This window comes from Vespa crabro, chromosome 17, assembly GCF_910589235.1.
Source record: "Vespa crabro chromosome 17, iyVesCrab1.2, whole genome shotgun sequence".
NCBI lineage: Eukaryota > Metazoa > Arthropoda > Insecta > Hymenoptera > Vespidae > Vespa > Vespa crabro.
This window is the reverse complement of record NC_060971.1, coordinates 977,833-1,002,082: the sequence shown is the minus strand read 5'-3', so window position 1 is coordinate 1,002,082 and position 24,250 is coordinate 977,833. Positions and strand designations below refer to the sequence as shown.

The 24,250-nt window shown below is 32.0% G+C and overlaps 4 protein-coding genes and 1 long non-coding RNA gene across 22 annotated transcripts; 2 read left to right on the top strand and 3 right to left on the bottom strand.

The window, feature by feature from the left end:
* Positions 1–302: 302 nt before the first annotated feature.
* On the bottom strand, positions 303–9,745 carry LOC124430223 (mitogen-activated protein kinase kinase kinase 13). 4 transcript variants are annotated; one of them, XM_046976488.1, is made up of 13 exons: positions 9,386–9,745; positions 7,770–7,936; positions 6,150–6,421; positions 5,809–5,995; positions 5,481–5,672; positions 4,974–5,400; positions 4,666–4,892; positions 4,246–4,573; positions 3,651–4,054; positions 3,337–3,558; positions 3,054–3,249; positions 2,821–2,944; positions 303–2,705 (listed from the first exon to the last, which is right to left on the bottom strand). In XM_046976488.1, exons 2-12 carry the CDS (start codon positions 7,907–7,909, stop codon positions 2,822–2,824), a joined length of 2,718 nt encoding a protein of 905 aa, XP_046832444.1. In that variant the 5' UTR covers positions 7,910–7,936; positions 9,386–9,745; the 3' UTR covers positions 303–2,705; position 2,821. The 4 variants fall into 4 exon arrangements, with proteins under 4 accessions (XP_046832444.1, XP_046832445.1, XP_046832446.1 ...); XM_046976489.1 differs by having other exon boundaries at positions 303–2,944; positions 3,337–3,555; XM_046976490.1 differs by lacking the exons at positions 7,770–7,936; positions 9,386–9,745 and adding an exon at positions 7,056–7,499 and having other exon boundaries at positions 303–2,944.
* Positions 9,746–9,845: 100 nt separating this feature from the next.
* On the top strand, positions 9,846–12,254 carry LOC124430227 (3-hydroxyacyl-CoA dehydrogenase type-2-like). Of its 2 annotated transcripts, none has more exons than XM_046976502.1 (4): positions 9,846–9,990; positions 10,411–10,616; positions 10,983–11,147; positions 11,255–12,254. In XM_046976502.1, the coding sequence occupies exons 2-4, from the start codon at positions 10,608–10,610 to the stop codon at positions 11,846–11,848; spliced, it is 768 nt and encodes a 255-aa protein (XP_046832458.1). In that variant the 5' UTR covers positions 9,846–9,990; positions 10,411–10,607; the 3' UTR covers positions 11,849–12,254. The 2 variants fall into 2 exon arrangements, with proteins under 2 accessions (XP_046832458.1, XP_046832459.1); XM_046976503.1 differs by lacking the exon at positions 9,846–9,990 and adding an exon at positions 10,095–10,113.
* LOC124430222 (protein nervous wreck) lies at positions 12,029–19,070 on the bottom strand. Of its 4 annotated transcripts, XM_046976486.1 has the most exons (23): positions 18,940–19,070; positions 17,639–17,736; positions 17,489–17,534; positions 17,277–17,362; positions 17,057–17,201; positions 16,797–16,933; positions 16,646–16,709; positions 16,440–16,568; positions 16,232–16,354; positions 15,595–15,698; positions 15,367–15,511; positions 15,213–15,290; positions 15,015–15,066; positions 14,820–14,923; positions 14,592–14,745; positions 14,366–14,529; positions 13,975–14,293; positions 13,680–13,894; positions 13,497–13,596; positions 13,287–13,409; positions 13,153–13,184; positions 12,484–12,981; positions 12,029–12,393 (listed from the first exon to the last, which is right to left on the bottom strand). In XM_046976486.1, the coding sequence occupies exons 1-23, from the start codon at positions 18,958–18,960 to the stop codon at positions 12,388–12,390; spliced, it is 2,943 nt and encodes a 980-aa protein (XP_046832442.1). In that variant the 5' UTR covers positions 18,961–19,070; the 3' UTR covers positions 12,029–12,387. The 4 variants fall into 4 exon arrangements, with proteins under 4 accessions (XP_046832442.1, XP_046832440.1, XP_046832441.1 ...); XM_046976484.1 differs by having other exon boundaries at positions 12,029–12,981; XM_046976485.1 differs by having other exon boundaries at positions 12,029–12,981; positions 14,592–14,742.
* On the top strand, positions 17,743–19,287 carry LOC124430229. Its single transcript, XR_006943688.1, has 3 exons — positions 17,743–18,873; positions 18,948–19,057; positions 19,146–19,287. It is a non-coding gene; the product is annotated as an uncharacterized LOC124430229 (long non-coding RNA).
* LOC124430224 (BTB/POZ domain-containing protein 10) lies at positions 19,276–24,095 on the bottom strand. Of its 11 annotated transcripts, none has more exons than XR_006943686.1 (10): positions 23,940–24,095; positions 23,495–23,779; positions 23,049–23,174; positions 22,062–22,178; positions 21,584–21,721; positions 21,231–21,502; positions 20,934–21,131; positions 20,364–20,850; positions 19,992–20,100; positions 19,290–19,411 (listed from the first exon to the last, which is right to left on the bottom strand). XR_006943686.1 is itself a non-coding variant. In XM_046976495.1 (9 exons), the coding sequence occupies exons 2-8, from the start codon at positions 23,605–23,607 to the stop codon at positions 20,384–20,386; spliced, it is 1,431 nt and encodes a 476-aa protein (XP_046832451.1). In that variant the 5' UTR covers positions 23,608–23,779; positions 23,940–24,095; the 3' UTR covers positions 19,276–19,411; positions 20,364–20,383. The 11 variants fall into 11 exon arrangements, 7 of the variants coding, with proteins under 7 accessions (XP_046832451.1, XP_046832452.1, XP_046832450.1 ...); XR_006943687.1 differs by having other exon boundaries at positions 20,368–20,850; XR_006943684.1 differs by lacking the exon at positions 19,290–19,411 and adding an exon at positions 19,489–19,900.
* Positions 24,096–24,250: the final 155 nt, after the last annotated feature.

Below are 24,250 nucleotides of genomic sequence, written 5' to 3'. Positions count from 1 at the left end.
CAGATAAAAATATTAAAAATTTCCCTAAATAGAAAGAATGAGACAATGACAATGATTCTATAAATGTTTAGAAGAATTGTTAATTGCAAAATACCAACTACCGTTGTATTTTTTATATAGATATAAAAAAAAAATCCTTTTGTTTCTCAGGTACTTTTTGCAATATTCTTATAGTAATATTGGATATATAATATTCTAAATTAATACGTATAATGTATATGTACCATATAATGATATACTTAAAAATGTTTAAATTAATGTTAGTTTAATAAAATAGTAATTAAATCACAAAGTCACGCATGTTAGGCCGTATTAATGAACTTTATTATACATAACATTAATTTTTGTGTAGCATTTTTCTATTATCAAAGAATAATAGACTTAATCAAATTAGCTGCCAATGCATGGAAAGGGATAATGTACACACTCACATGTGTGTAGGTATCAGCATAAATATGTTGAATACAACATATATAATTCTTATACAAAGTATACCTCTACACACTTTATAAATCATCTTAATCAATTGAGCACATCAATACATTGCCTATTATTTTAAAGTACTATTCTTTTAAATCTACATTGTATTGTCCATATTTACAGACATATAATAATTGTCATTAAGGCAATCTGAGTTTCAAAGCAGGTACAATAGATGGATGCGAAATATTACGTTGTAAAATATAGAGTAAACTATATTTTACAGTCAGACGCGCATAAGAGAGCTGCGTAATAATTTCATTGCTTGTAATTTGACAGAATGAGTATATCGTCAGAATACAATTAAACGCTATCATCAAAATTTGTTTCTGAACTCAGATTTTATGACTTTTATATTTTTCTATATAAAATGATTTATTTAAATGGTAAGCTAGACTAAAATGACGGATTTCAATACTTTATATATATATACATATATATATATATTTTATATATATATATATATATATATATATATATATATATATATAAGAATCATTATTTCGTTCTAACGAAGATCTAATGACTAAAAATTAGGAAAAATGCTTGAATTATCTGCTTTGGGAAACAGAATGAGTATAAACAATTAAGTACAATGTGTGTGTGTGTGTGTGTGTGTGTGTGTGTGTGTGTGTGTGTGTGTGTGTGTGTATTTGTGTGCGTATATATATATCTAATATTGAATATGTCACCCGCGCGTTATATCTCTAATGACAATTGTACATATATATTGCTTTTATCAGCTCTTATTTATTCTCTCTTTTTATATTTATCTCTTCTTTTTCCATTTTATATTGGTGTTTCTTTAAATTTAGAATCATGTAAGAACATATACCTAGAATTTCGATTATCCGAAACTACTACGGGATTGATTTCTTTTAAATGAAGCATTTTTTCGGATAATCAAATTCAATGACAATACTCAACTTTATCATGTTATTGCATTTATAAAGGAAATCATTTTTTCAATCATTATTTTTAAAAAATTGAAAATATACAAATATTTTAATTAAATTAATAATAATACTTTATTATAAGTTCTTTTCAATTTGTTTATACACTTAAATGTAATATTTCGAATAATCAAAATTCTATTAGATGCCATATTATGTTTCAGGAATTATTTTGAAAGACTATATTTCATATATCTCTATATATATATATAGCAACTATCTTTTCGAATTTATATAAATTGACGCGCTTTATACAAATGGCCATCAGTACTCGTGTCACGTTAATTACCTAATTATCGTTAACATTTGTTTTTCTCTTCGTTATTCGTGAAAAATACTTTCATTATCCGTTTTAATGTGAAACCTCTGCTCCTATGCAAAACGTTTGCAACATACTATTATTTAATCTACTTCTTTCGCATGCTATTCATAATGAAATTGTGATATTGTTCTAAATAGTTTATACAAAATAAATTTGTTAAACCCATCATACAAATTACTGGAATGATCAATTTGTTAATGCACTCAGATATTTGTACAGGATATATAATCCAAAGTCTTATCGCATTGTACCATTACTGATTATGACTTACCAAAGACAATGTTTATTTGGTATACTAGAAGAAAAGCTACTTTTATAATTGTATCTTTATATCAGTTGAACTTATGTCAAAAAATTATTTCCACGTCGTTTACAAAGGTACAATTTTACATTATACAACACAAAGGAACTATAAATAAAGGAAATAATAATAAAGAAATGAAATGATCTTGCATGGAACAAGATGAATTGACGAATTGATGATTTACTGATAGTAAATCATCAATAGTAAATCATAATGTTATACATTGTTAATGCGTTCAACCTGATGCACTAAATACATAAATTTCTATATATGATCTATATCTATGATATAAAAAAGATGTCTCAATATTCAATTGCTAAATAAATACACCCCCATAGCTTTGATTTGAATTATCGATTGTAGAAAAAGAATTGAACGAATTGAATAAATGTATTGATTTTTTTCAAAATTGTAAAATTTAACAAACATGGTAAAACTTAATAAAAATTCAAATTCCTGTCCTGATTTTATTTTATATATTTGTATGCATATTTGTTATTTCTATTTATTACGATCTTATTTGTATAATCTATAGATATATATGAAATTATATAGATTTTGTTTTACTTAGAAATTATGCATGGCCGATACAATCTAAGAAATATATACCCTGAAATAGACAAGCATCTGGAATACGTAATATAAGCTGTAAAAAAATAAGAATAGATGAAATATGATTACTTAAATGACCAATATTGCAGGTGACATTATATATTGGAAATCATTCTTAAATGAGATGTAAAAATGATACTAATACGAACTCTATATATTACTTTTCAACCTTATTATGTTAGCATTGTTTGGTTGAGATGCAATAGTAATCTCACTGACTTCATCCGTTTCCGATTGACTCGAAGAATCCGATCCATCATGTATTCCTTTTCTCTAAATAATTGTTAAACGATATGAATACATTAAATGTAAAATGACTTAAATTTATAATTTTCAATTGACCATGTAAAATATAGTCGTTTATATTTATCTTTAAATTTACCTTTTGTGAATGATGAATATTGCGAAGGACCCTTTGAACGTCAGGATTACTTTCTAATGTAGAGGATTGACTGGACGGAGGATGTGAATATTCTGAAGTATTCTCCTCGTCAGAGGCCAATACTCCTTCTATTCTAACGGTTGCTTGTTTAAATCTTCTTAATCTACAACCTGGACCAATTGGCCTTCTTGCAACACTGAAAATGTAGATAAATATTTCTATTGACTTCGAGATCACACGGACTTTTCCATTTGGATATAATTTATTTTAAAAATGAACGTACCTTCTACGTCTAAGAGTATAACTATAAGTATAATTTGGGTCTTCTCCTTCTTCATCAGACCAACTTTCCTCGCAAGCATCATCCTCTTCACGATCGCATAGAGTATTTACAAATTCCGAACAAGACCTTACTCTATTCTCAGACTGTTCTTGTGATATATTTAATGTACTCGCGACGGAACAATAGTTCGCTGGCAGTTTCGTAGGCTCATCTTTAGCTCTGCTACAAAACAAAACATTTATTTTATTGACTTCTGCTTATGAAATAACATAATAAAATCACAGATAATATCTAAGATTAAAAGTTGTTAATACCTATGTGATTTTATTACTTCATCACAATTTCCATTATCCATAGGTGAAATAAGACGATTAGCATTTATAATTTCCGTCACTTTTCTACCGAGAGTCTCAAGATTATCATCGTCACTGCAGTCTGCTAATCGTTCATTTCCATTCGTATTATTTTCATGCTCATGGTCTGGACTAGAACAAGAACTAGACTGCATTTTACAATGAGTTTCAGACAAAATTGGATTCCCATTGAAATATTCTATAGATTGTTCGGCCATAGACTGTTTATCGATACCATCTATTAAAGATTTTTCTGTCATTGAAGAATTCATTGAATTTTTAATGGAATTCACAACGTTTCCACTTATATCCATTAAGTCTGTTTGAGTCTGATTGTCAACCAGTCTCGCCATTATTTCGTTGCTCTGGAATAAATGGTACGCCTTCACTATTCCTATATTATGAGGCACTCTACATATTTTTTTTTTTTTTTTTTTTTTTTTTTTTTGATATAACAGAATTACTTCAAATTAATAAGACACTTATGAATGCATTATAAGTATGTAAATATTAAGTATATAAATAATACTCCCCCACCCCATAAAATTGTGTCTACCTTTCTCTCACGATGAGGACTCGATCTTGGACTACAGCTTGCACCACAACCAGATCCAACTCTTCGATGTCTATATTTCCATTGCTTAAAATTATTATTATTCGATGCTAATACAGTTTCTGGTTGATTCGCTTCGTTCAACTGTGTAAAAGTGGTTGCTTTAGCAGGGCTTAATGGATAATCAACAGGAGACGACGGTGTAGTAGGAGTTGAAGAGGTTGAGAACTGTATTGTGGGATTTCTTCTGCGATATAATCTTTCCTGTGCTTTCAAAAGTGGATGTACAAGACGTTTTTTACATTGCTTATATCCCGATTGTTGTTCTCTTCTACAAATGTGACATAAAGGAAAAGAAAAACGTTTGAATGGTTTAACGTGAATTGTTTCTCAATGTAAAAATTGTCAATAAATATATCTTACTTTATCACGTCTCGTTCACGCTGTTCCAGTTGCAGTAATACAGCGCTTAATTCCAAATAAAGATTATTAGTACGTTCAAGTTTACGTTCATAATGTTCTCTTATATCCTGAGCGTGCCTTAATTCATCTTCCCTTCGTCTAATTAAATCGGCCTCGAATCGAGGACTACTAGAGCTATTTGATTGCATCTGTTTCATATGAACTCTTATTTCTTTTTTCCAAGATTGCTGCAATTAAAATTGTCATTTTATTTGATTTAATTTGATTGAAATTGAATCTATAAATATTGATTATAAAGTTAATCTTACTTGAGATTTAAAATATTCATCAGATTTTGTACAGAGCACTTCCACAGCTGCAATTCCAAGATGAATTTCAATATGTTTAAAGGAAGGTCTGTTACGAGGTTTAGCTGACCAACACTGTTTCACAAGTAATCTGTATCCTTCCGGGCAACTCGCTGGAATGGGCAAATGAAGAGAATTGTTTCCTACGCCCCAAATAATAGCAGAAGAATCAACATCTTTGTAAGGTATTTCTCCGCTTAATAATTCCCAAAGTACGACGCCGTAAGACCATATATCAACTTTTTCAGAACAAGGTTCATTTCTAATTATTTCTGGAGCCATCCATGCAACAGTTCCAGCAAAACTCATTCTGGTACTAATCTCATTCCATTCTCTGCTAGTACCAAAATCACTGATTTTCACGACCTCACCTTGACCTATTAGAACACTTTGTAACACAAAATAGTATTACAAAAATATATTGATATGAAGGAACATTATAGATAGAATTTAATACAAAAGGCTTACTTTGGACTTTTGAGATCTCTATGTATAATTTTATGTGAATGAAGATAAGCCATCCCTGCTGCAATTTGTTTTGACCAAGATACCAATCTGGAAGGTGGGACTGGCTCTCCAGCTCTTAATAAATCATATAAAGGTCCATATGGGCAAAACTCCATAATTATACAATAGCATGGTGCTTGTGTACACACTCCCCTAAAAATATTACGACGCATTAGAATAGATATAAGAGGATTTTATTTCAAATATTTCTATAAAAACTTTTATATATAAAAAGTTTTAAGATATAACAAATATATATATATATTTTTTTTTTAATTAATCAGCTTACTTAAATTGTACTATATTCGGATGATTTAATTTTCGTAAATGCCGTATATCAGTCTCTCGTGGTTCTCTTACTTTTTTAACAGCTACTACCTCTTTGTTCAATTTACCGCTAAAAACTGCTCCCTGAGCTCCAGAACCCAACCATTTAAGTTCGCTAATAGATTCAAATGGTATTTCCCAATCATCGGCTATAATAAAATATATAATTTATAGCATTTGTATTATATGCGTTTGTATACATTACTACATAATATGTCCATTCATATGCAATGCTAGTCATCGTAAGTTGTGATATTTCGCGGTCATATACACGCATAACAGAGACATAAAAAAGATGCTCACTTTGATGTCCTTTAATCTTTTCATTGACAGCAGCCTTTGATAGCATAGTCCATACAGGTCGCATACATCCTAATATCCCTTCGACCCAGCTCGATCTTTGAGCGTCTAAACTAACAGATCCTGAGGTACATTTGGTTGCAAACTCGCTACAATTACTGTTGCTGTCCGAATTCGTTTGATTGCTATTGTGTATTTGAACTTGCGTATCATTAATAATTGGTCCTCCTGCGATTCCACTTAGTTGACCTAACTCTTCCTGAATGCATAGCATGCTAAAGCATAATCATAAATTATTTCTAGTTATATTGTCAAATATATACCATATTATATTATTTCAAACGCATGTGACAAAGAATGTTATTGTTCCCTTTCGATTAAAAAGAATTTCTACCCACTAGCATAGTTCATAGAATTCTAAAAGACTTCAGATTCTACCTACCGCTCCATACATGCTCACGTATGCACGTCACGTTTCGTGACGTCGTACGCATCGCGTGCACGAGCTGTGTACTCGCGCACGAGACGACTCTTACAATACAACGAATAACAGTCATTAATAATGCTGCATTATAAATGAATCGTCGTTGTATAATGACAAGAGACATTTTAATCACGTTATAAGGATAATTTCATTTAGATAAGAGAACCGAAAAAGATAAAAAAAACATCGAACTTTCTTGACAGATCAAACGATACGGTAGATTTTGTACCGTCCTTATCTGATCGATCTACTATTTTGTATGTGTAGGTTATTCGTGAAACGTCGACGACATTCATTTTATTCGACGATCGTCGATTTGTAAAATATATCATTACAATTCTATCGTTTCATTTTTAATCGCGTATCAAAGAGGAATTATTTACTAAGAGCTCGTCCAACCCTATTAAATTTATTTTCGAGCTCACCTCTTTGTATCAACGTTCTTTGGTATATCGACGGCGACGACTACATCAGGCTGTACTTGCACTTTCTTGGAAAAAAACCGCGCGAGAACCATTGTGCTATTCGTGATACATGCATCAAAAGGCCAACGTTTCGTACGCCGGATAAAAACAACACCTTACGATCTATTTCTCCACGCACTTGACAAAAGGAAGTAGATTCGGGCCGAGAAAATATGTACAAAGTAATACAAGATAAACGCCATACACACAAACATACCGAAGCGTGAGATAAACTGATACAATCTGCCGACAGAGGGCTAACGTTCATTCTCTCTTTCTCTTTCTCTCTCTCTCTCTCTCTCTCTCTCTCTCTCTCTCTCTCTCTCTCTCACTCAATTAAGTTTGATTTACAACAAAACATGTGACTCTTCATTCGGTTTAAACGCAAAAATTTTCAAAAACAAATTTCATCTGACACAATGTATATATATATATATAAATGTATATATATATATATACATTTCATCACGCATATCAATTTGTATATTTATAATAATTTTGAAAATAATATTAAACGATATCATATATAGATAAGATATAAATAAGATCATAGAAAAGAGAAAGATTTATATGTAAACTTAATTAATTATTACAAATTAGAAATAACAAGCTACTCTTTATCAAATTATTTTCTTCATCTTATATTAACATTAAAGTGTAATGTATTTTTCACACCTATTCGTAAATATGTGTGCCTCTGGATGAGAAGTGGATAAGATGACTTGGCTCACTTCGGATGAAGTGACTGGTTCCTGAGACTCAAGATTAAACATCTCAGGTTGGGATATCTTTTCGGCTTCAGCAGGAGTACGCATTATTGTCTGCGAATTGATATTCTAATCCTGAAAAGGAATAGAGGAATGATAAACAAAAAAAAAAAAAAAAGCTATAATAAGATAATACACTGTCAAAATTCAAATGGTTATTCATATTAATCAAATACATTTTAAAGAATGAAAATGTATAACAGAGATTTCTTAACATTTTTTCCTTTTAATATATATTATTTATTATGAATTGTAACTTTCAATGATTATAATATTTACATTATTTTATACATATGCATCTATAATTTATCTAATATGATATAATTCATAAATACTTTGGACTTGTACATTGTTCGTAATCGTAATATTTCTTTAATAAATAATCGGCTGTTATCACGAAGAACGAAACATATTCCTATCCAAGAATGCAATGTATCATAATTCTGTTCTACATCCGTGCATTGAAATCACTCGATAAAGCCGGTGATCGCAATGCGAAGCCTACTTCGTAATATTCAACATCATCGAATCCAACCCCAAGAACTTATTATTATTACGATATATAACATCGTGGTCATCTTATTACTTAACGATTTGACTTTAGTTACAATAAAACAGGACAGGCGATAAAAAAAAGAATAATGTTAATCGTTAAAAATCTTCATAAAATTTTCGAGTTTTAAACTTTTCCTTTCTTTTGTAACGTCGCGGCCATTTCAACATCAGCCTTGAATTTCGATCTATGAGGTACCGATCTAATCAACTGTAGAACTAATAATAACAAACTACGAACAATCGACTGAGTTAACTTAAAAGTGCATATCTTTTTATTGTCATTCATAATAATATTTGTAAACAAGTTGAAGAACGTTGATTATAAAAATAAATTTAAATCGAATGAATAGGAAAATAGAAAGAACAGCGATAATAATAATAATAATAATAATAATAATAATAATAATAATAATAATAACAATAATAATAATAATAATAATAGTAATATTAATAGTAATAGTAATAATAATAATAATAATAATAATAATAATAATAATAATAATAGTGATAATAATAATAGTAATAATAATAAAAGGAAAGGAAAGAAAATGGACGATGGTGTTAAACAGGAAGAAAAAAAGAAAAAAAAAGAGATGAAATTTGGGTTCAATTAAAAGATAGTGTAAACGCATGGAAAATAAAAAGCGTCATAGTACGTTCAATACGTAACCTGGCCATGTCGTATTCGAGGAATAAAAAACATAGGCATCGCATGGCATCGACCCCTTCCGGCTACCGAGCGACTTACGACGGACGAATCAGCGGTCTCGTGGGAGGACAAAAAAAGAAAAAAAAACAGAGAGGGAGAAAAAGAGAGACGGAGAAAGAAAAAAAAAGAAAGGGGAACGCGTCGAAGGAGTGAGAGCGCAAGCGGGTACGCGCGCGCTGCTACACGCGCAAGTGTGTCCGTGCGTGTGACGGACGCTTTATCGATTCGATGAGTTTAATGCCCAATCCCTTTTTCTTTACCTGCACGAAGAGTGCTTCTTCCCGAGATGATAATTTTTCGTGAATCATTCTGAAGATCGCTTTTCTTTCAACGTCCCAATGATAGACGTTTTTGCGATCCATTTCTTTTTCTGTTAGGATCGTCCAGACATTCGTAGTCCTTCTCCTTTTATCCTTCTCTCTGTTGAAATTTTCTCAAGTTCTTCTCACCTTTGCTATACTACACAAAGAACACACCTATTATCGAATATATCCCCTTCATTCTGAAACAACACTACCCACTCACGACCGTATCGCAACTGTGACCGAATAGCAAAAATTATTATTATTTCTGTTGACAGTCATTAAAGACACGCGCCATGTAAATCTACGCGACGACGAAGCGCGACACATACGCGTCCAACGGGTACTGAACAAAATGGCGCTATTATTTTGCCTCCTTTCGACGCTAGGGTGCGCCACGTACGATTCATAATTACACTCTTTGTTGCAAAGATGTTCGGAGTATTACGAAATGCTCTTTACATCGATACGAAAAAGATATAAGGACTGTTATTAGTGAGATGGAATAGGCTTTAATCCATCGCTCTTACTGATTGGTTAATTAAAAATCCATCACTAACGTGGTAAATTTCCTTTTGCAATTTACAACTTATGTAAACATTTTGAATTTGTTGCTATTTATTTGATCGTTTATTTTCAAATCTAATTATGTCCATATAAAAATTTCTATGATGTGTTAATCGTTTGTTCGTTCTTTTTTTTGTATTCAAAAATATATTTGTTACCGTTAAACAATGGTATATTTATCAAGGAGAGAAAAAAGCTAATATATTTGAAAATAAAACACTTAATGATGAACACCAGATTATGTTCTTTCAATCATGATTTTTCAAGTTAAACTTTTCATTTTTCTTTTTAAATTCTCTTCAAAGATTTAAAAAAAATAATTACTTTGTTCTCTTCTTGATATTATGTAGCATACATTTTTTTTTTCCTGTACGTTAAGTTTAAGTGATTTATACAGATTATTTTTTTTATTATAGGCTATCTGTTGTGGGATTATGAGAAGTTGTAAACCGTACTATTAGACAAACACGACGTACGAGTGAATGTTCATATCTTACAATTATTCGATTCATTAGTATTTTGAGTCTAATCAATTTACTCAATCTCTTCCTTTTTATTCGCATCTGAGTGTAGTTCATTTAGAATTTATCTTAATTTGACTTAAACGTCTACAATGCTTAAGGTAATTATTTTGGGAATTATTGTTAACAATTGATAGCAATTAAAATTATTATAGTTAACTTCAAATTATACGATGTGCGTTTAAAATGACAACAATCAGAATACAGAGCATTAGACATTATTTTTATTTTAAAGTATATTTTTCTCCACATTTATGTACATATTTTAATAAAGATACATAATTGTATAAAACGTATTATCGTAAAATATTTGTTTTAGCACCAAGTTTGTTGCACTAAAGGTTATACAAAGTATATAACAGCTGTAACAAATAGACATATAGATTAGATTCTATAATTATATATTAGAATGTAATAGTTTCTAATAAGGTAATTGAATAAATATATCAAATTAAAAAACATTTCAGAATACGGTAGCATTAATAACCGGTGGAGCCTCTGGTCTCGGTCGCGGAACTGTACAAAGATTTGTCAGAGAAGGTGCAAAAGTTACAATTGTAGATCTTCCTAATTCGAAAGGACAAGAATTAGCCGATCAGTTGAAAAATCAGGCTGTATTTGTACCAACCGATGTAAGATTATAAGTTAATCTTGCATTTATTAAAGCTCTATCTAATTATAGCATTTACATAATATAATTTTCATATATTAATTTTATATGAGACGTATATTTTTGTAGGTCACTTCGGAAGAAGATGTAAAGAATGCTCTAAATATAACCAAGGAAAAGTTTGGCAAGTTAACTGCAGTTGTAAATGCAGCAGGAGTAGCAATCGCTTATAAGACATATAATTTTAATAAAAATAAACCACACGAATATTATGATTTCGAGAGAGTCATTAAAGTGAATACGATTGGAACTTTTAATGTGATAAGATTAGCCGTTGGCTTTATCGGCGAAAATACACCTAACGAAAATGGTGAGCGTGGTGTTGTAATTAATACAGCAAGTGTGGCAGCATACGAAGGACAAATAGGACAAGCAGCATATTCTGCCAGTAAAGGTGCTATCGTTGGAATGACTTTACCAATCGCGCGTGATTTGTGTAAACAGGGTATACGTATTGTTACTATTGCACCTGGATTATTTAATACACCATTACTATCAACTTTACCGGAGAAAGTACGTAGCATTTTATGCAAAATGATACCTTTTCCTCAAAGATTAGGTGAACCTGATGAATATGCACAACTGGCACAACATATAATCGAAAATCCACTTTTAAATGGAGAAACAATAAGGTTGGATGGTGCTCTCAGAATGCCAGCTTAAGTTTAAGGATCTTTGTATCTAAACACATGCTATTTATAGATAAACAATGCACATTGGATAGGGCTACTGTAATAATTTTTTTATGATAAATACATACATATATATATATATGTATGTATGTATATATATATATATATATATATATACACATCTATGAACATGTTAAATAAAACAATTGTCTCTTATACATGCAACACCATTATATTCTCTTAAAATGTACATGAACCACCAAAAGATTTTCTATTACAGATATCGACAATTCTTTTTGTTACCTTACAACTGTACATAAATGCCTCGCAAATTGCAAAAGTCGCAACTTCTTGATTTATATATGTTACTAGAGTGTTGCCTAGCAAAAGAGTTGTGTACGTTGTATTAACATAAAAATCTTTGGTTGTTTGGTTAATTCATTAGTCTTTTTTCCCAATAACCTCGGGAGATTTCCAAAACTCCAACAAATGCTGGAACTTGTTCTGATGATTTTTTGGAAGAGCCCATTTATTTGTTAAGGCAGGATAATCGGTATCTCCGAGGTATAGTCATTCCTAGGCATTCGATTCTTTTAAATTTTGAAGCTTTTCTAATTGGTCAGGTTGTAATTCGTCAGGAATACTTGCCCTCCCACCACAAACTACCTTTTCAAGTATAATAGCAATCTCTTCTGCTTCCTGTGCATCTATTACGGTGCCTCGTGATGGAATTGACTGAGAGTTATCTGCTGTACTCGGGCCGGACGTTGAGTCTGCTTCGCTACCAGAGCTACTACTCAATGGAAATGGCGCCGAATCTGTTGGCAAGTCATCTACCGTTGATTTCTCTTCAATATCCTCTGCAACTTCTGTAACTTCTTGTTCATCGTGTTCGTTCATAATGACAGTAGCTTCCTTGCAGTCGCTTTCATTCATATCTGTAGTAACGCTTGACGGTAAATCTGCTTCAGAACTTTCCGTTGATTTCACCGTATCATCCGTATTTTCATTTACTCCTGGAAACGGATGTTCAACTTCTTCCATTGGAGTAGCTGCTGTAATAACAATTTGTGCGACACCCAATCCAAAGTCTTCTTTCACATTTTCTGCAGTATCGTCCGTTACATTTTCCGACAATTGTTCCTCCTTTTCGCCAGCAGTAGTCTGTTTGAAAAAGAAAAAAAAAAAAAGAGAAACGAAACAAAAAAAAACAGAAAAAAAACGTTCGCCGTTAACGTTCAACAATAAATTAAAAATATTATACAGTTATTTTCGCAGAATTTCCTACATTTGAATCAATTTTATTCATATGCTCGTTAAAGCGAGTATCTTTACCTTATCTTCCACATCTTCGAATGCTTCCACAACTAGGATAGTAAGATTCGAATAAATCATACTGCCTTTTTATATAAGTTTTCTTAAATATACAAATATGTGATTTTATAGATCCATTAACAATAATCTCTTACCGATTATTCCAGGTGGCTCGGATTTCTCCTCTTCAAATTGTGAGCCGTAATGTTCCTTTTGACCCCTTGTTAAATTTATCACAAAACCACTTTGTTCTTCTTCAGTTTTATCATCGGAAATCTCTGAATTAAACGATATTGAAAGTATTTCATCATTTTTTCTTATCGCGGTATTTATAAAAGGCAAAAGAAAAAGAGAGAAATGTTTACCATTTGAAATAAATTGTGCGGCTTCCTGTTCCAGCAAGAATTCCGGCACTTCGGGCGGTGTAAAGACAGGTGGAGCAGAACTCGGTGGTGTCATATCCTCCTAAATTAAGAAAATTGTCAAAATTCTTTCATCAAAGATATATTCGTTCATTTATACGTTTGTCGAGATATCGATTTTCAAACCTGAGGAGTCAAAGGTGAACCATCGGGAGCACATGGTTCGACAACAAGAGACGGGAATAATCCTCGGCATCCTCGTAATTCTCCTTCCCACCAGCCATCATCAACATCATGCGGTTCTTTTCTAAGTACTTTAACAATATCACCTTCGAGGAAACTAAGTTCTTCTTCGCACGTAGCATCGTAATCGTAAAGAGCGATACAATATTGATCGATATCTGTAATTAACTCGATCATTAGATAATGCATCGATTCGTATGAAAATTAAAAAGACATATATCTTTTTACAATAACTTACCACTTATATGATTTTGCATTATGGCCTCTTGTTCGCCTTGCTGTTCTATAGCGGGCTGTAAATTAGCATCAGGATCAACGGCATCGTGATCGTCTAAAGTATAATCCACAGAAGAGAAGGATATTTGTTGGACGAGGCTAGGCCCTTGAGAAGAAAGGCCAGACGTATCCGGTTCTCTTTCAACGTCCAAATAATTCTGTGGTACGTAACCTTCTTCCCCGCGATAATTTCGTGCCCTCAACCAACCATCTCCATCGCCTTCGCCAACAACGTCGAGTTGTTCGCTCTCGACGATCGACAACTCGTCTGGATTTTGTGCCTAACGAGAGGATCGATTCTCTAAGTAAAAAGAATGAACTAAAAAAGGATTATTACAAAATGTCTTATTCACCGTATACGAATATAATGCCGTGCATTTGTATATTTGTTGAACAGGAGCAGGTTCTTGAGTTTCTACTTGTTCATCTTTCTCTTCGTTTATCCAATCAACAGACATTGGATCGTCCCAACCAGCAGTTAATTGCTCTATCCGTTGTTTCTCTTGCTCGAGTATAGCTGAAACACGGTAAGACATTATTTCTTTATTTCCTACAGAGTTCATAATGACGGATACTTACCATCAACCTCCTCGCTGTCGTGCCTTTGTCTTTCTTCTTGAATCTCTTCCTCTTGTTGTGATGCATTACGAGTACCAGGTCTTTCTACTGTCGTTAAATCACTACCGCCATCGCCATCACTATCGTAGAACGACTCCGAGGAAGGATGCTCCTGCTTGAAAGTATTTTTGTGTAAGACAGAACGGTTCTATTATGATTCGTTTTTGCTACAACATTCTTTATTATTACCCCTGCGCCAGATGCATCAGTTCTAACTGACAAAGAACTGGCCGATCTTGGCATATCTTGGACACTCAACGTTTCAGCCTCTTGAAGCCATTCGTCGACGTTCACTACACGAACAAAAAAATAACATTTTTAAATTAATTTTGAATTTTTTTTTTGTTTCTATTATTTACTCAACAATTATTTTGTTTAACCGACCTCCGCCATGTCGAAGACATTCTATTCTTGCCTCTGCTTTTAATTTCGCCGTCTATCAACCGAAAATTTATATATATATACATGTATGTGTGTGTATATGTATATACACACATACACACACACATATATATATATATATACATGTGTATGTATGTATATATAAGAAAATGAGAAATTTTATGTGATATTAAATAATACCTCTGCCCGACGAATACTATGTTTTAATTCATCCATTTTTGTATCTACATCAGGGCCGTTCGGATCGCTAGGATCAGTCTATAAAATAAATTTTAATTAACACGTCTTTTTATAGATCTATGTCGTTATAATAAACAAAAAGGCTTTTCTTTACCTTTTGTCCAGATTCCTTCAACTGCTGAAGCACTTGTAATTTTCGATTATTTTCTCGTATACTAGCCACTTCACGAGCGATTCTCGTCGACCAGCGACGTGCTTCTTTACCCAAAGTAGTAGCAGCAGCATGATCAGCAGTTATCCTGTTGTAAAAAACAATCCACTTTGATTTGATTATCATGATCTACATAAGAATTTTATTTGATCTCAGTAATATGATACGAACCTATCTACCGGATCACTATCGCAAGGTTCAAATTCATATTGTATGTGCTGCTTTAATACAGGATAATATAGGCAGCAGCATTGTATATTATATTCCCTAGTGAGCTATAAAAAAATCGATATTAATTTAAAATCCTTTTTAACATAATTTTCAACGACATCATACCCATACACCTATGTAAATCCTTTACTGCAAATATTACATGGGTAATGTACATAAATGTAACTTAAACAGGATATCCCTGTAAGACCATACACTTAACTGCAATTAGTAATTCATTTATATACATAGTATATTCATATATGTGTATATATAGACATACGCACACGTACGTACATAGCAAGATCTTCTGTGAAAAAATAATAAACACTACTTATAGATTCATTTTTATCGAAAAAGTAAAAAATAACTACTCTTGGTTTCTTGTTTATTGAAAAGTAAAAACGTGTAACGAATTACTCTTTCTCTTTCTCACTCTCTCTCTCTCTTTCTCTTTTCGAAATAATATGTTGGATGAGTACATTATTAGATCAATCTTTTAAAAAAAATCTCGTTATGTAACTCTCGAGTTTGGTCTTGCAAAGATATTATACACAACGCGTACATCATACGTGAGTGTATGTAATATCAATCGTACCTGTTGAGCTTGATCGCGAATTTTGCCAAAACTATTTTGCGTTGCCAGGCATGTAAGAAGTTCTGTACGACCCATAAGAGTTAGATATTCAGCTACTTTATCGTAAACGCCTTGTTCCAAATACTAGAAAATTCATTTGTATAAAAACAACGTACTAATGATGGAAAAATATCTATAAAGAAGAAGAAGAAAAGTTATGTATTCTTACTTGCATAGTAGATTGTAAATCAACTACAAAATATCTATTCTGATGAGCATTGGCAGCAGCAAGACTAAGTAGATAATCATTACGAGCTCCTGTTGATTTTTCTTCCAAAGCATCGCGTTTTGAGCTTACCTAATTTATAATACAAATTTGTATAATACATCATTTGTTTAAATTATTTTCAGACAGGTCAAATAATTTAATGTTACCTTAGCACTATTTTTTTGCAGTGACGTTATTGACTGAAAGAAGGAACCCTTCTTTTTCTTTAATCTATGTGATATAATATAATAATAAATAAATGCAATAAATAATCAAAATTGAAGTATATAGTATAAATAAACAATTCTAGACACATACTTTTCTTCTATATCTTTCGCCTTATCTCGAACATCGTGAGCACTGTGTTCTTCGTCGAAGTACAATTTTTTCGTTTTATCAACATCTTGTACACAGGCTTGTAATTCTTTTTGTACTATCAATAATTGGTCGATTGCCTAAAAGATAAATAAAAAAGAAAAGATTGTGTCTACTCGAATAATATTGTATACTATGCGCGCGCGCACATACACACACACACACATATTTTTTGGTATATATATACCCTTATTAAAATGTACCTTTTTTGAAATTTGAATTTTGTGCATTTTTAAACTTTTTGCGTTATCGGCAATTTGTTGTTGAAAAACTTCAACAGCTGCTAAACGAGCTCTCGCGAGTTTTTCGTTCTCCTCAAGTACCGTTCTCCATACATTCCACATATTCCTATAATTTATAATGTTTCCCACGTATTTAATTTCCCGTACCAATCATGAGTATTAGATCATTGGAATACTGTACCATTTTTCATCTCCCCCTTCAACCTTGAGATCCGGAATGTTTGGTATCTTTTTATTCAAATATGCGGAAGATATTTTGAGTAATGCCTGAAATATTTTGATTATAATATATTCGCGCATAAAACATTTGATCACGTTTGAAACGTAATTTATTTGTTTCTTTTTTTTCTTTTTTTTTTTTTCATGACATAACGAAATACTTTTTAAACTTACCTCAGAATATGACTTTTCGATCGCGGATTTTTTAATTGTAAAATTACTGAAACAAGTTTTTGATTGATCAAATTAACATGTTGTCTAATTATGTAATAATATTTAAACGTCTTTTTATTTAATAATAAGTTCCGTTCCCATTGAACTCACCGAATATCTTCCAGCAAATCGCACTCATGTTGATTTTTTGCTTGCAATTTTGCAGCCTGTTCTGTGTGTACATTCTTAAGAAATTTTGCATAATTTCCCTAGAAGATCAATACATCGGGATAATTTAAAAACTATCTTTGGATGTTTGAATTTTTCATGTTAAGAAACTATAAGTGTAGGATATATACCGATTACGTAACGCGACCGACGATGCACTAAATTTCCTAATTCTTCTTACATTCTTACATACTAGCAGTAAGAACAATAGTTGAGATTATAAGAAAAGTTTCTGGAGTAAAAAATTATATGAAAAAGTTTTGTCTATTTTTAAAAATATGAAAGAATATAATGAATTTATTAAAAAGAAAACTTTAACTTTTCCATTAATATTAATAATTTTTTTCCATCTTTTTTCTATGAAAGCTTCAGAATTCTTTTCCGATAAAACGATTCGTCCTTGGTAGCTAAAAACTGATTCGACATACATAGATAGAACTTAGATCCAATAGAACGATAACTTTTCTATTACAATTCCTAAGATATCTCGATCTATTAAATGTTATCTTATCAAAATGAAATAATCACGAAACTCGTACTTAGATGATATCATTAAAGATCGAAACATCGACAGATATGACGGATGATAATGCAAAGTGGGTCAGAAATTAAAGGATTGGGGAAGCATTGAAGAATAAGAACGTTTTTGATATTTTTCTATACGAGCATTTACGCAACATCTTTCACGTAGGTTGATCCTGTTTGATTTCATAACAGCATATCCACGGGTCCTTGCCCCGATTACCTACGGAACTACGATCATTTGGCATAGATTCGTAAACGTGCGCCGAAGCATGCATTGATTTTCTCATCGTGGTGCCGTCGAGGCGCTGCTTACGTCGATTTTTGCGTACGGTGACGTCGAAGATCGATATACAGAGAGATAGAAAGGGTAAGAGAGAAAGAGAGTAAGAAAGAAAGAAAGAAAAAAAGAAAGAAAGAAAGAAAGAAAGAAAGAAAGAAAGAAGGAAAGAAAGATAACTAAGCATATCGGCTAAGTTTTATCGGTTAAGGAAGTGACTATGAAAAGTATAGAAAGCTGAGTATGCGCAAGAAGTAGGGAAATTCGGTAAAGTTCATTGAGTATGACGATGGTTATAAGGGTGAAGGTTGATTTTAAAAAGCAGAGAGCGAGAGAGAGAGAGAGAGAGAGATGTATAGCTGTATATAAAGGAAGAGTAAGGAAAAAGAAAAAGATAAATGAAGATAAAATTTGAGATAGGATTTTTGATTAACTAGCTTACTTTTCTAGGTGGTGGTTGCATGCTGCTGAACGAGCCGCCTAGTCTGCAACCCTCACTACTTGGCAGCTCGTTTTTCACACCGCCCGCACGCACCGGAAGGTGGTGGCCCACTGTTTTCGTAAGTCTCTCGTCCTACAACAAATGCGCGCACCCACCCTAGGCGATCGCGTACTCGTACGCTACTGATTTCTTGCCCTCGACTGTAGGAGGACCGTTTATTGATCGCATCAGCGCCTGCGTTTCTTCGTTGCTCCACTACCTTCGAAAATTTCACCTCCTCCCGCACGTTTTCGTATAGCCACCGAGGCTGCTTGTCGAACCAGATTCACTTCCGGTTTTCCTTTCGGGGTTGTTGGTCCTCCAAGATGATGTTTAATACCGACCGATACTCTACGGTTACCGACCTTACTTCTTCACTCTTTTGGCGAACGGAAGTGGAGAATGTATCAAGGACGATTGATAAGATAGATTCCTATGATAGTAAGGGAATTGGTAAAGTAATTAAAACTTATTTTAATTCTTTATATGATACAAGTTCTTCTTTTTTGTATTAAAAAAATATAAATTATATATACTTGTTATAGTATAGTATATATTGTACAATATAGTTATAGTTTAGTTTTAGTTTATTATGGTATAACTAACTAAAGTATACACTAAAGTATACACTAGTAAAGTGTAAACTAAAGTATACACTATATTAGGTATAACTTACGTTTAATATAATAATGATATTAATGATAATATAAATTATTCATTTATACTTGGTACAAATAGTATAGCATATATAGTACGTGTGGTACAATAATCCAAGTTATAATTAGTATACCGACATATACTATCTCTGCTGTAGATTAAGTATATAATGTATAATTTGTATTTAGAAAAAAGAAACATTTATCAAACACTAACATGTTAAGCAACAATTGATTTTGTTGCCAAAGAAAAAATGTAATAAAACCTAAAAAAAAAATATAGACATATATGAACGTGTGATTTCAAAGTTATAAGGATTTATTAAAGGATTAATGATAATATTAAAAGAATCTCACCTTAATTAGGTTCGATATTTGGAAAGAAAGGACTTTGGTTTTCTTTGGAATGGTCTTGGAATGGTCATGTAATATAACATTTCTTATCCTTGAGAAGAACCTTAAGAGCCTAAAGAATAAAATGGCAAAACAAAAAAAAAAGAAAAAAAAGAAAATATATATACAAAGAATTAGAAAAGATTATTGAGAAATCGCATTGTAAACTTTATTAATAGTACAAAATGGGAAAAATTTATATCGATGCGAATCGAAAGGACACGGTGTATTTTGAATAACACAATCAATATCGCATATAAGAAACATACCTCGTATTATATATATATACATATACATATATATATATATATATATATTCACTTTCAAAGAACGTACATACGTAAAACGAATGAGGCTCATGATAACTCGTCGGGTGGTAAAGGTCCAAGGTCTTGATCGGCAGGCAACCCTATGCCGCCTTCAACATCACCGTCGGAACCCATTGGCAGTGCCGCTTCTGGTTGAGGCACCGGTTCTGCGGCTTGCAAAAGAGCATTTATTGGATTTCCTCCGGCGTCTAATACCGGATCGGCAGTGGCTTCTGCGAGATTCGTAACTGATTTAGATTTTAAACATTGGAAATCAACGTGACGACTTTTTGCTTCTTCCTTCTCCCAAGACATGTGTATGAATGGTCTTTGAACGTAATTGTAAATGACTTCGGCACGACCACCAGCCCTTTTCTTAACTTTTTCTTTATAAGTAGGATAACCTTCGATTCCTAAACGTATCTTTTTCAAGCCACGCTCTTTCATCACTTGCTTAGCTACGTCTCTATTTTCGATGTATTTGAAAAATCTGTACATAGCTGTACTATTGACGGCTGCATGAGAGAAACAAAATATTATAACACGCTCCTCGGTATCAAAATTACTTTTTGTTACGAATTTAATATTCAACACTTACTCTGCGAATATTCTTCTCCCATTTGCGGTGGATATTCTTCGTCCCAATCGACTATATCATCTTCCAATAAAACAACGATGTGGCATTCTCTATCGCCTCTACGTGCACTATTTACCATTAAAGGCAGCATCAGATCTTCTAAGAACCTTTCGAATTGGCAGCGTGCACCTTCGTTAGATAATTCGTGTAATAATCCTCCTATAATAAAGCAGTTCGAAAAAAAAAAAACAATTCAAGAAGGCTATATTCTATTTATGTTGATTAATTATTGCAATAGTTCAAAAACGATAAACTTACTTAAATTTTGACACTTTACTGTATTTGCATTAAACGGAACGAGAAGATAGTCGCAAGCTTCGCGTAATTCTTGTACGGTAACCGTAGGAGGACAACGTATTATTCCACCTTTGTAATATTCAAGAATAGCTTGAAAAACCATAGCCGATATTCCATCGGCAACTTTGTACTCTCCACGTTCATTTGGCTGAGCATATTCAACACCAGAACTAAACATTCGTCCTAACATTGTATTGGGGCGTGCAGTAAATAAAGCTGGATCTATGATAAATCTAAAATGAATTTATATATCGGTTATATCATGTACGTTTTTTTATTTATATTAAACAAATATAACATAGTTCTGAATTTACCTCGTATTATCGACGATCAATGTTATTCGTTCATCGCTACCTTGTGGAATGCTAGCCTCTGTAGCAGAACTGTTGCATGGTATAATATCTCTACTTTGGTTTTGTTGACTCTTTCCAAGCCCAACTCCAGAACGGAGTCTACAGAAATAAGAAGATTATGTTATAATCGTTTTCTATAGATAAAAAAGGAATAATAATCCGATGCAACTAAAAATTAGGATAATAAACATATAAAGCATCATTGGGTACACAATAAAGTAATAGAGAAACCTACCTTATAGAATACAAGGTGTGGACTGTTTTTACTTATATGAAAATGAAAAAATAGTTGATGTATGATCTATGAAAAATTGAAATAGAGAAATATCTGATTTCTATATTCTATAATGTAATAATACGAAGCAATGTCCATAAGGAAGTGAACTTCTAAAAAAACAAGCGCTACCAATGATCTCTATATTTTACCTCTGTGCATTACCTGCTTGATTGATTTATATTTGTGCCATGTCTGCCTGAATTATAAGAATGGCAGTGTCGATCGTTGCTTCCATCCCTCTGTACCAGACAAGGTTTTGGTTTGGACGAACCACCACAACTACATGCAAAACAACCACATTTCCTTACTAATGTTTGCTACCAATGACAAGCATCGAGTGACATTTACTGACTGATTTTAAACTAATTTAAGTTTTTTAATAAGATGATGTGAACACGTTTAAAGAAAATTCAACTAAGAAAATATGAATGTGGTGTGAATGGTGGCTACATCATGCCAATGAGAAATGTATCAGCACAAAATGTATATCTAAAAGACAAGCTTTGTATGAGGCAACTTCACACAGTAATATCTCTTCGTTAATCAAAATAATGAGTTACAAATTGTAATATAATTTATCTTTGCATAAAATTAGTTTACTGTCTTTCTTGAAAGCTTGACTAAATTCATGAATGTATTCTCATAATTACACATATTATTGTTTTATTGTACTGTTATTTACTACTGATCCAACATCAGATATTGATGAGTAGTTTGTTTATAATTTAAAGAATGTGAGACATGCATGTAACAAGTTTAAAGTACCAAATGTGCATGCTACAAGTCTATAAATATTATCATTTAAGAAATGAGATAGTATAGGCTACTTCTATTATCAGTATATATATATATATATATATATATATATATATATGTACACATACATATACATATATATACGCACATACACACCACGCACGCACACACACATATATGTATATGTATATGTATATATATGTGTATATATAATATATATATATATGCACACATATGTATGCGTGTTCAAATCTCAAATATTTTATATAATAATTGAATTGATTGTAAATAAAAGTATAATATGAAAATGGAATTATTATTATAATAAAATATCTCAATATTTTGAATTTGCAAAGAGCACTATGTTCCATATTTTGATGATGAATATTTTACCTTAATCTATTTTGGTATAATCTTTGTTGTCCTCTTGGATCTGTCTCTTTATAATCAGTTTCTGTATCGCTACTACTATCTTGCGAATAATTTAATCTTTCTGCTGGATTTGTCATTTTTGGCCAACTGTAACGAAGCTAACATAAATCATCAATTAAAGATTTTTCAAAAGAATACACATTAATGTGATAAGCTGAAAAAAGAATAAAATTAAATCATTGATAAAATACACACACACACATATATATATATACATATATATATATACATATATATATATATATTTATATATACGTACAATTATTTTCTACTAGAAAGTTCTTGATTTATATAAAGCGAGTAATAAAGAATGCTAAAAATAAAAGCAAAAATAAATTCTCAAAAAGTCTAATAAATTATTAGTGCATTTAAATAATATATATACATGTACATTAGACACTACTCACAATTTAAATGTAGACAAGTACCACTTCTTTAAGAGCCACCTCATCGACTTATAAACCTCCCAGCCACACAATTTATGGTTGCCTTCAATTTTTCTTTTTATACGAACTTGCATTCCACAATGATAACGTGTTCGGTGCAACGGTTGTCCGCTTAGTCAGGTCAAATTTTTTTGACCAAGGTTAAGAACGAACGATTTGCATTATCTGATATCTCGCGCGTGAACACTAGGAGCAAAGGGCGTTCTCGATGTTGACAATTTTTCCATTAAACGTGACGAACGTAATCTGTAGAAAAACAAAATGACGCTTTAAATGGGCGCTGACACCACATGAAACATGTGACGTTAGTCATCGCTCGTTGTTCCGATTGAAATTTTTTTCTTTCTTTCTAATTTGTTTTTTTTTATTTATTAATAAATATAACATTTTAATTGGGGTGAAATACCTCTGCATTAAACGGAATTATTCCGTTTCATAAATATAATATTAATACGAATAAAAATCTTTTTGATTGAAAATATCTCGAAATAATTTCATATTTTCTTTATAGAAAGGGCACAGGCTATCCACTACTTAATAATTCCTTCTGTCATACATATGAAATAGAAATAACGACATCTACCGAATGGTTAGTTAAGGTATATATTAGCTTTCATATCACGTTAGTTCATGTTACCTACGGATTGGAGCAGAAAAGGAAGGACAGGAGAGGAAAAGAAAGAGTGAGAGAGAGAGAGAGATACAAAATTAACATAA

Bases quoted from the DNA above. Each gene is read 5' to 3' on its own strand.
- LOC124430223 (XM_046976488.1), bottom strand. From the start codon at position 7,909: ATGCGTACTCCTGCTGAAGCCGAAAAGATATCCCAACCTGAGATGTTT. The intron at 5,996-6,149 runs GTGAGCATCTTT...ATTTTATTATAG, and splicing joins AAAGATTAAAGGACATCAAA to CCGATGATTGGGAAATACCA. The intron at 4,893-4,973 runs GTAAGATTAACT...TTTTAATTGCAG, and splicing joins ATGAATATTTTAAATCTCAA to CAATCTTGGAAAAAAGAAAT.
- LOC124430227 (XM_046976502.1), top strand. The intron at 11,148-11,254 runs GTAAGATTATAA...ATATTTTTGTAG, and splicing joins CTGTATTTGTACCAACCGAT to GTCACTTCGGAAGAAGATGT.
- LOC124430222 (XM_046976484.1), bottom strand. From the start codon at position 18,960: ATGCAACCACCACCTAGAAAA. The intron at 17,202-17,276 runs GTACAGTATTCC...TATAAATTATAG, and splicing joins GAAGGGGGAGATGAAAAATG to GAATATGTGGAATGTATGGA. The intron at 15,067-15,212 runs GTATTATTTAAT...TTCGGTTGATAG, and splicing joins ATAGTATTCGTCGGGCAGAG to ACGGCGAAATTAAAAGCAGA.
- LOC124430224 (XM_046976495.1), bottom strand. From the start codon at position 23,607: ATGCAAGTTCGTATAAAAAGAAAAATTGAAGGCAACCATAAATTGTGT. The intron at 23,175-23,494 runs GTGAGTAGTGTC...GCTTCGTTACAG, and splicing joins TACTTGTCTACATTTAAATT to TTGGCCAAAAATGACAAATC. The intron at 22,179-23,048 runs GTAAAATATTCA...TTTTGCATGTAG, and splicing joins TTATACCAAAATAGATTAAG to TTGTGGTGGTTCGTCCAAAC.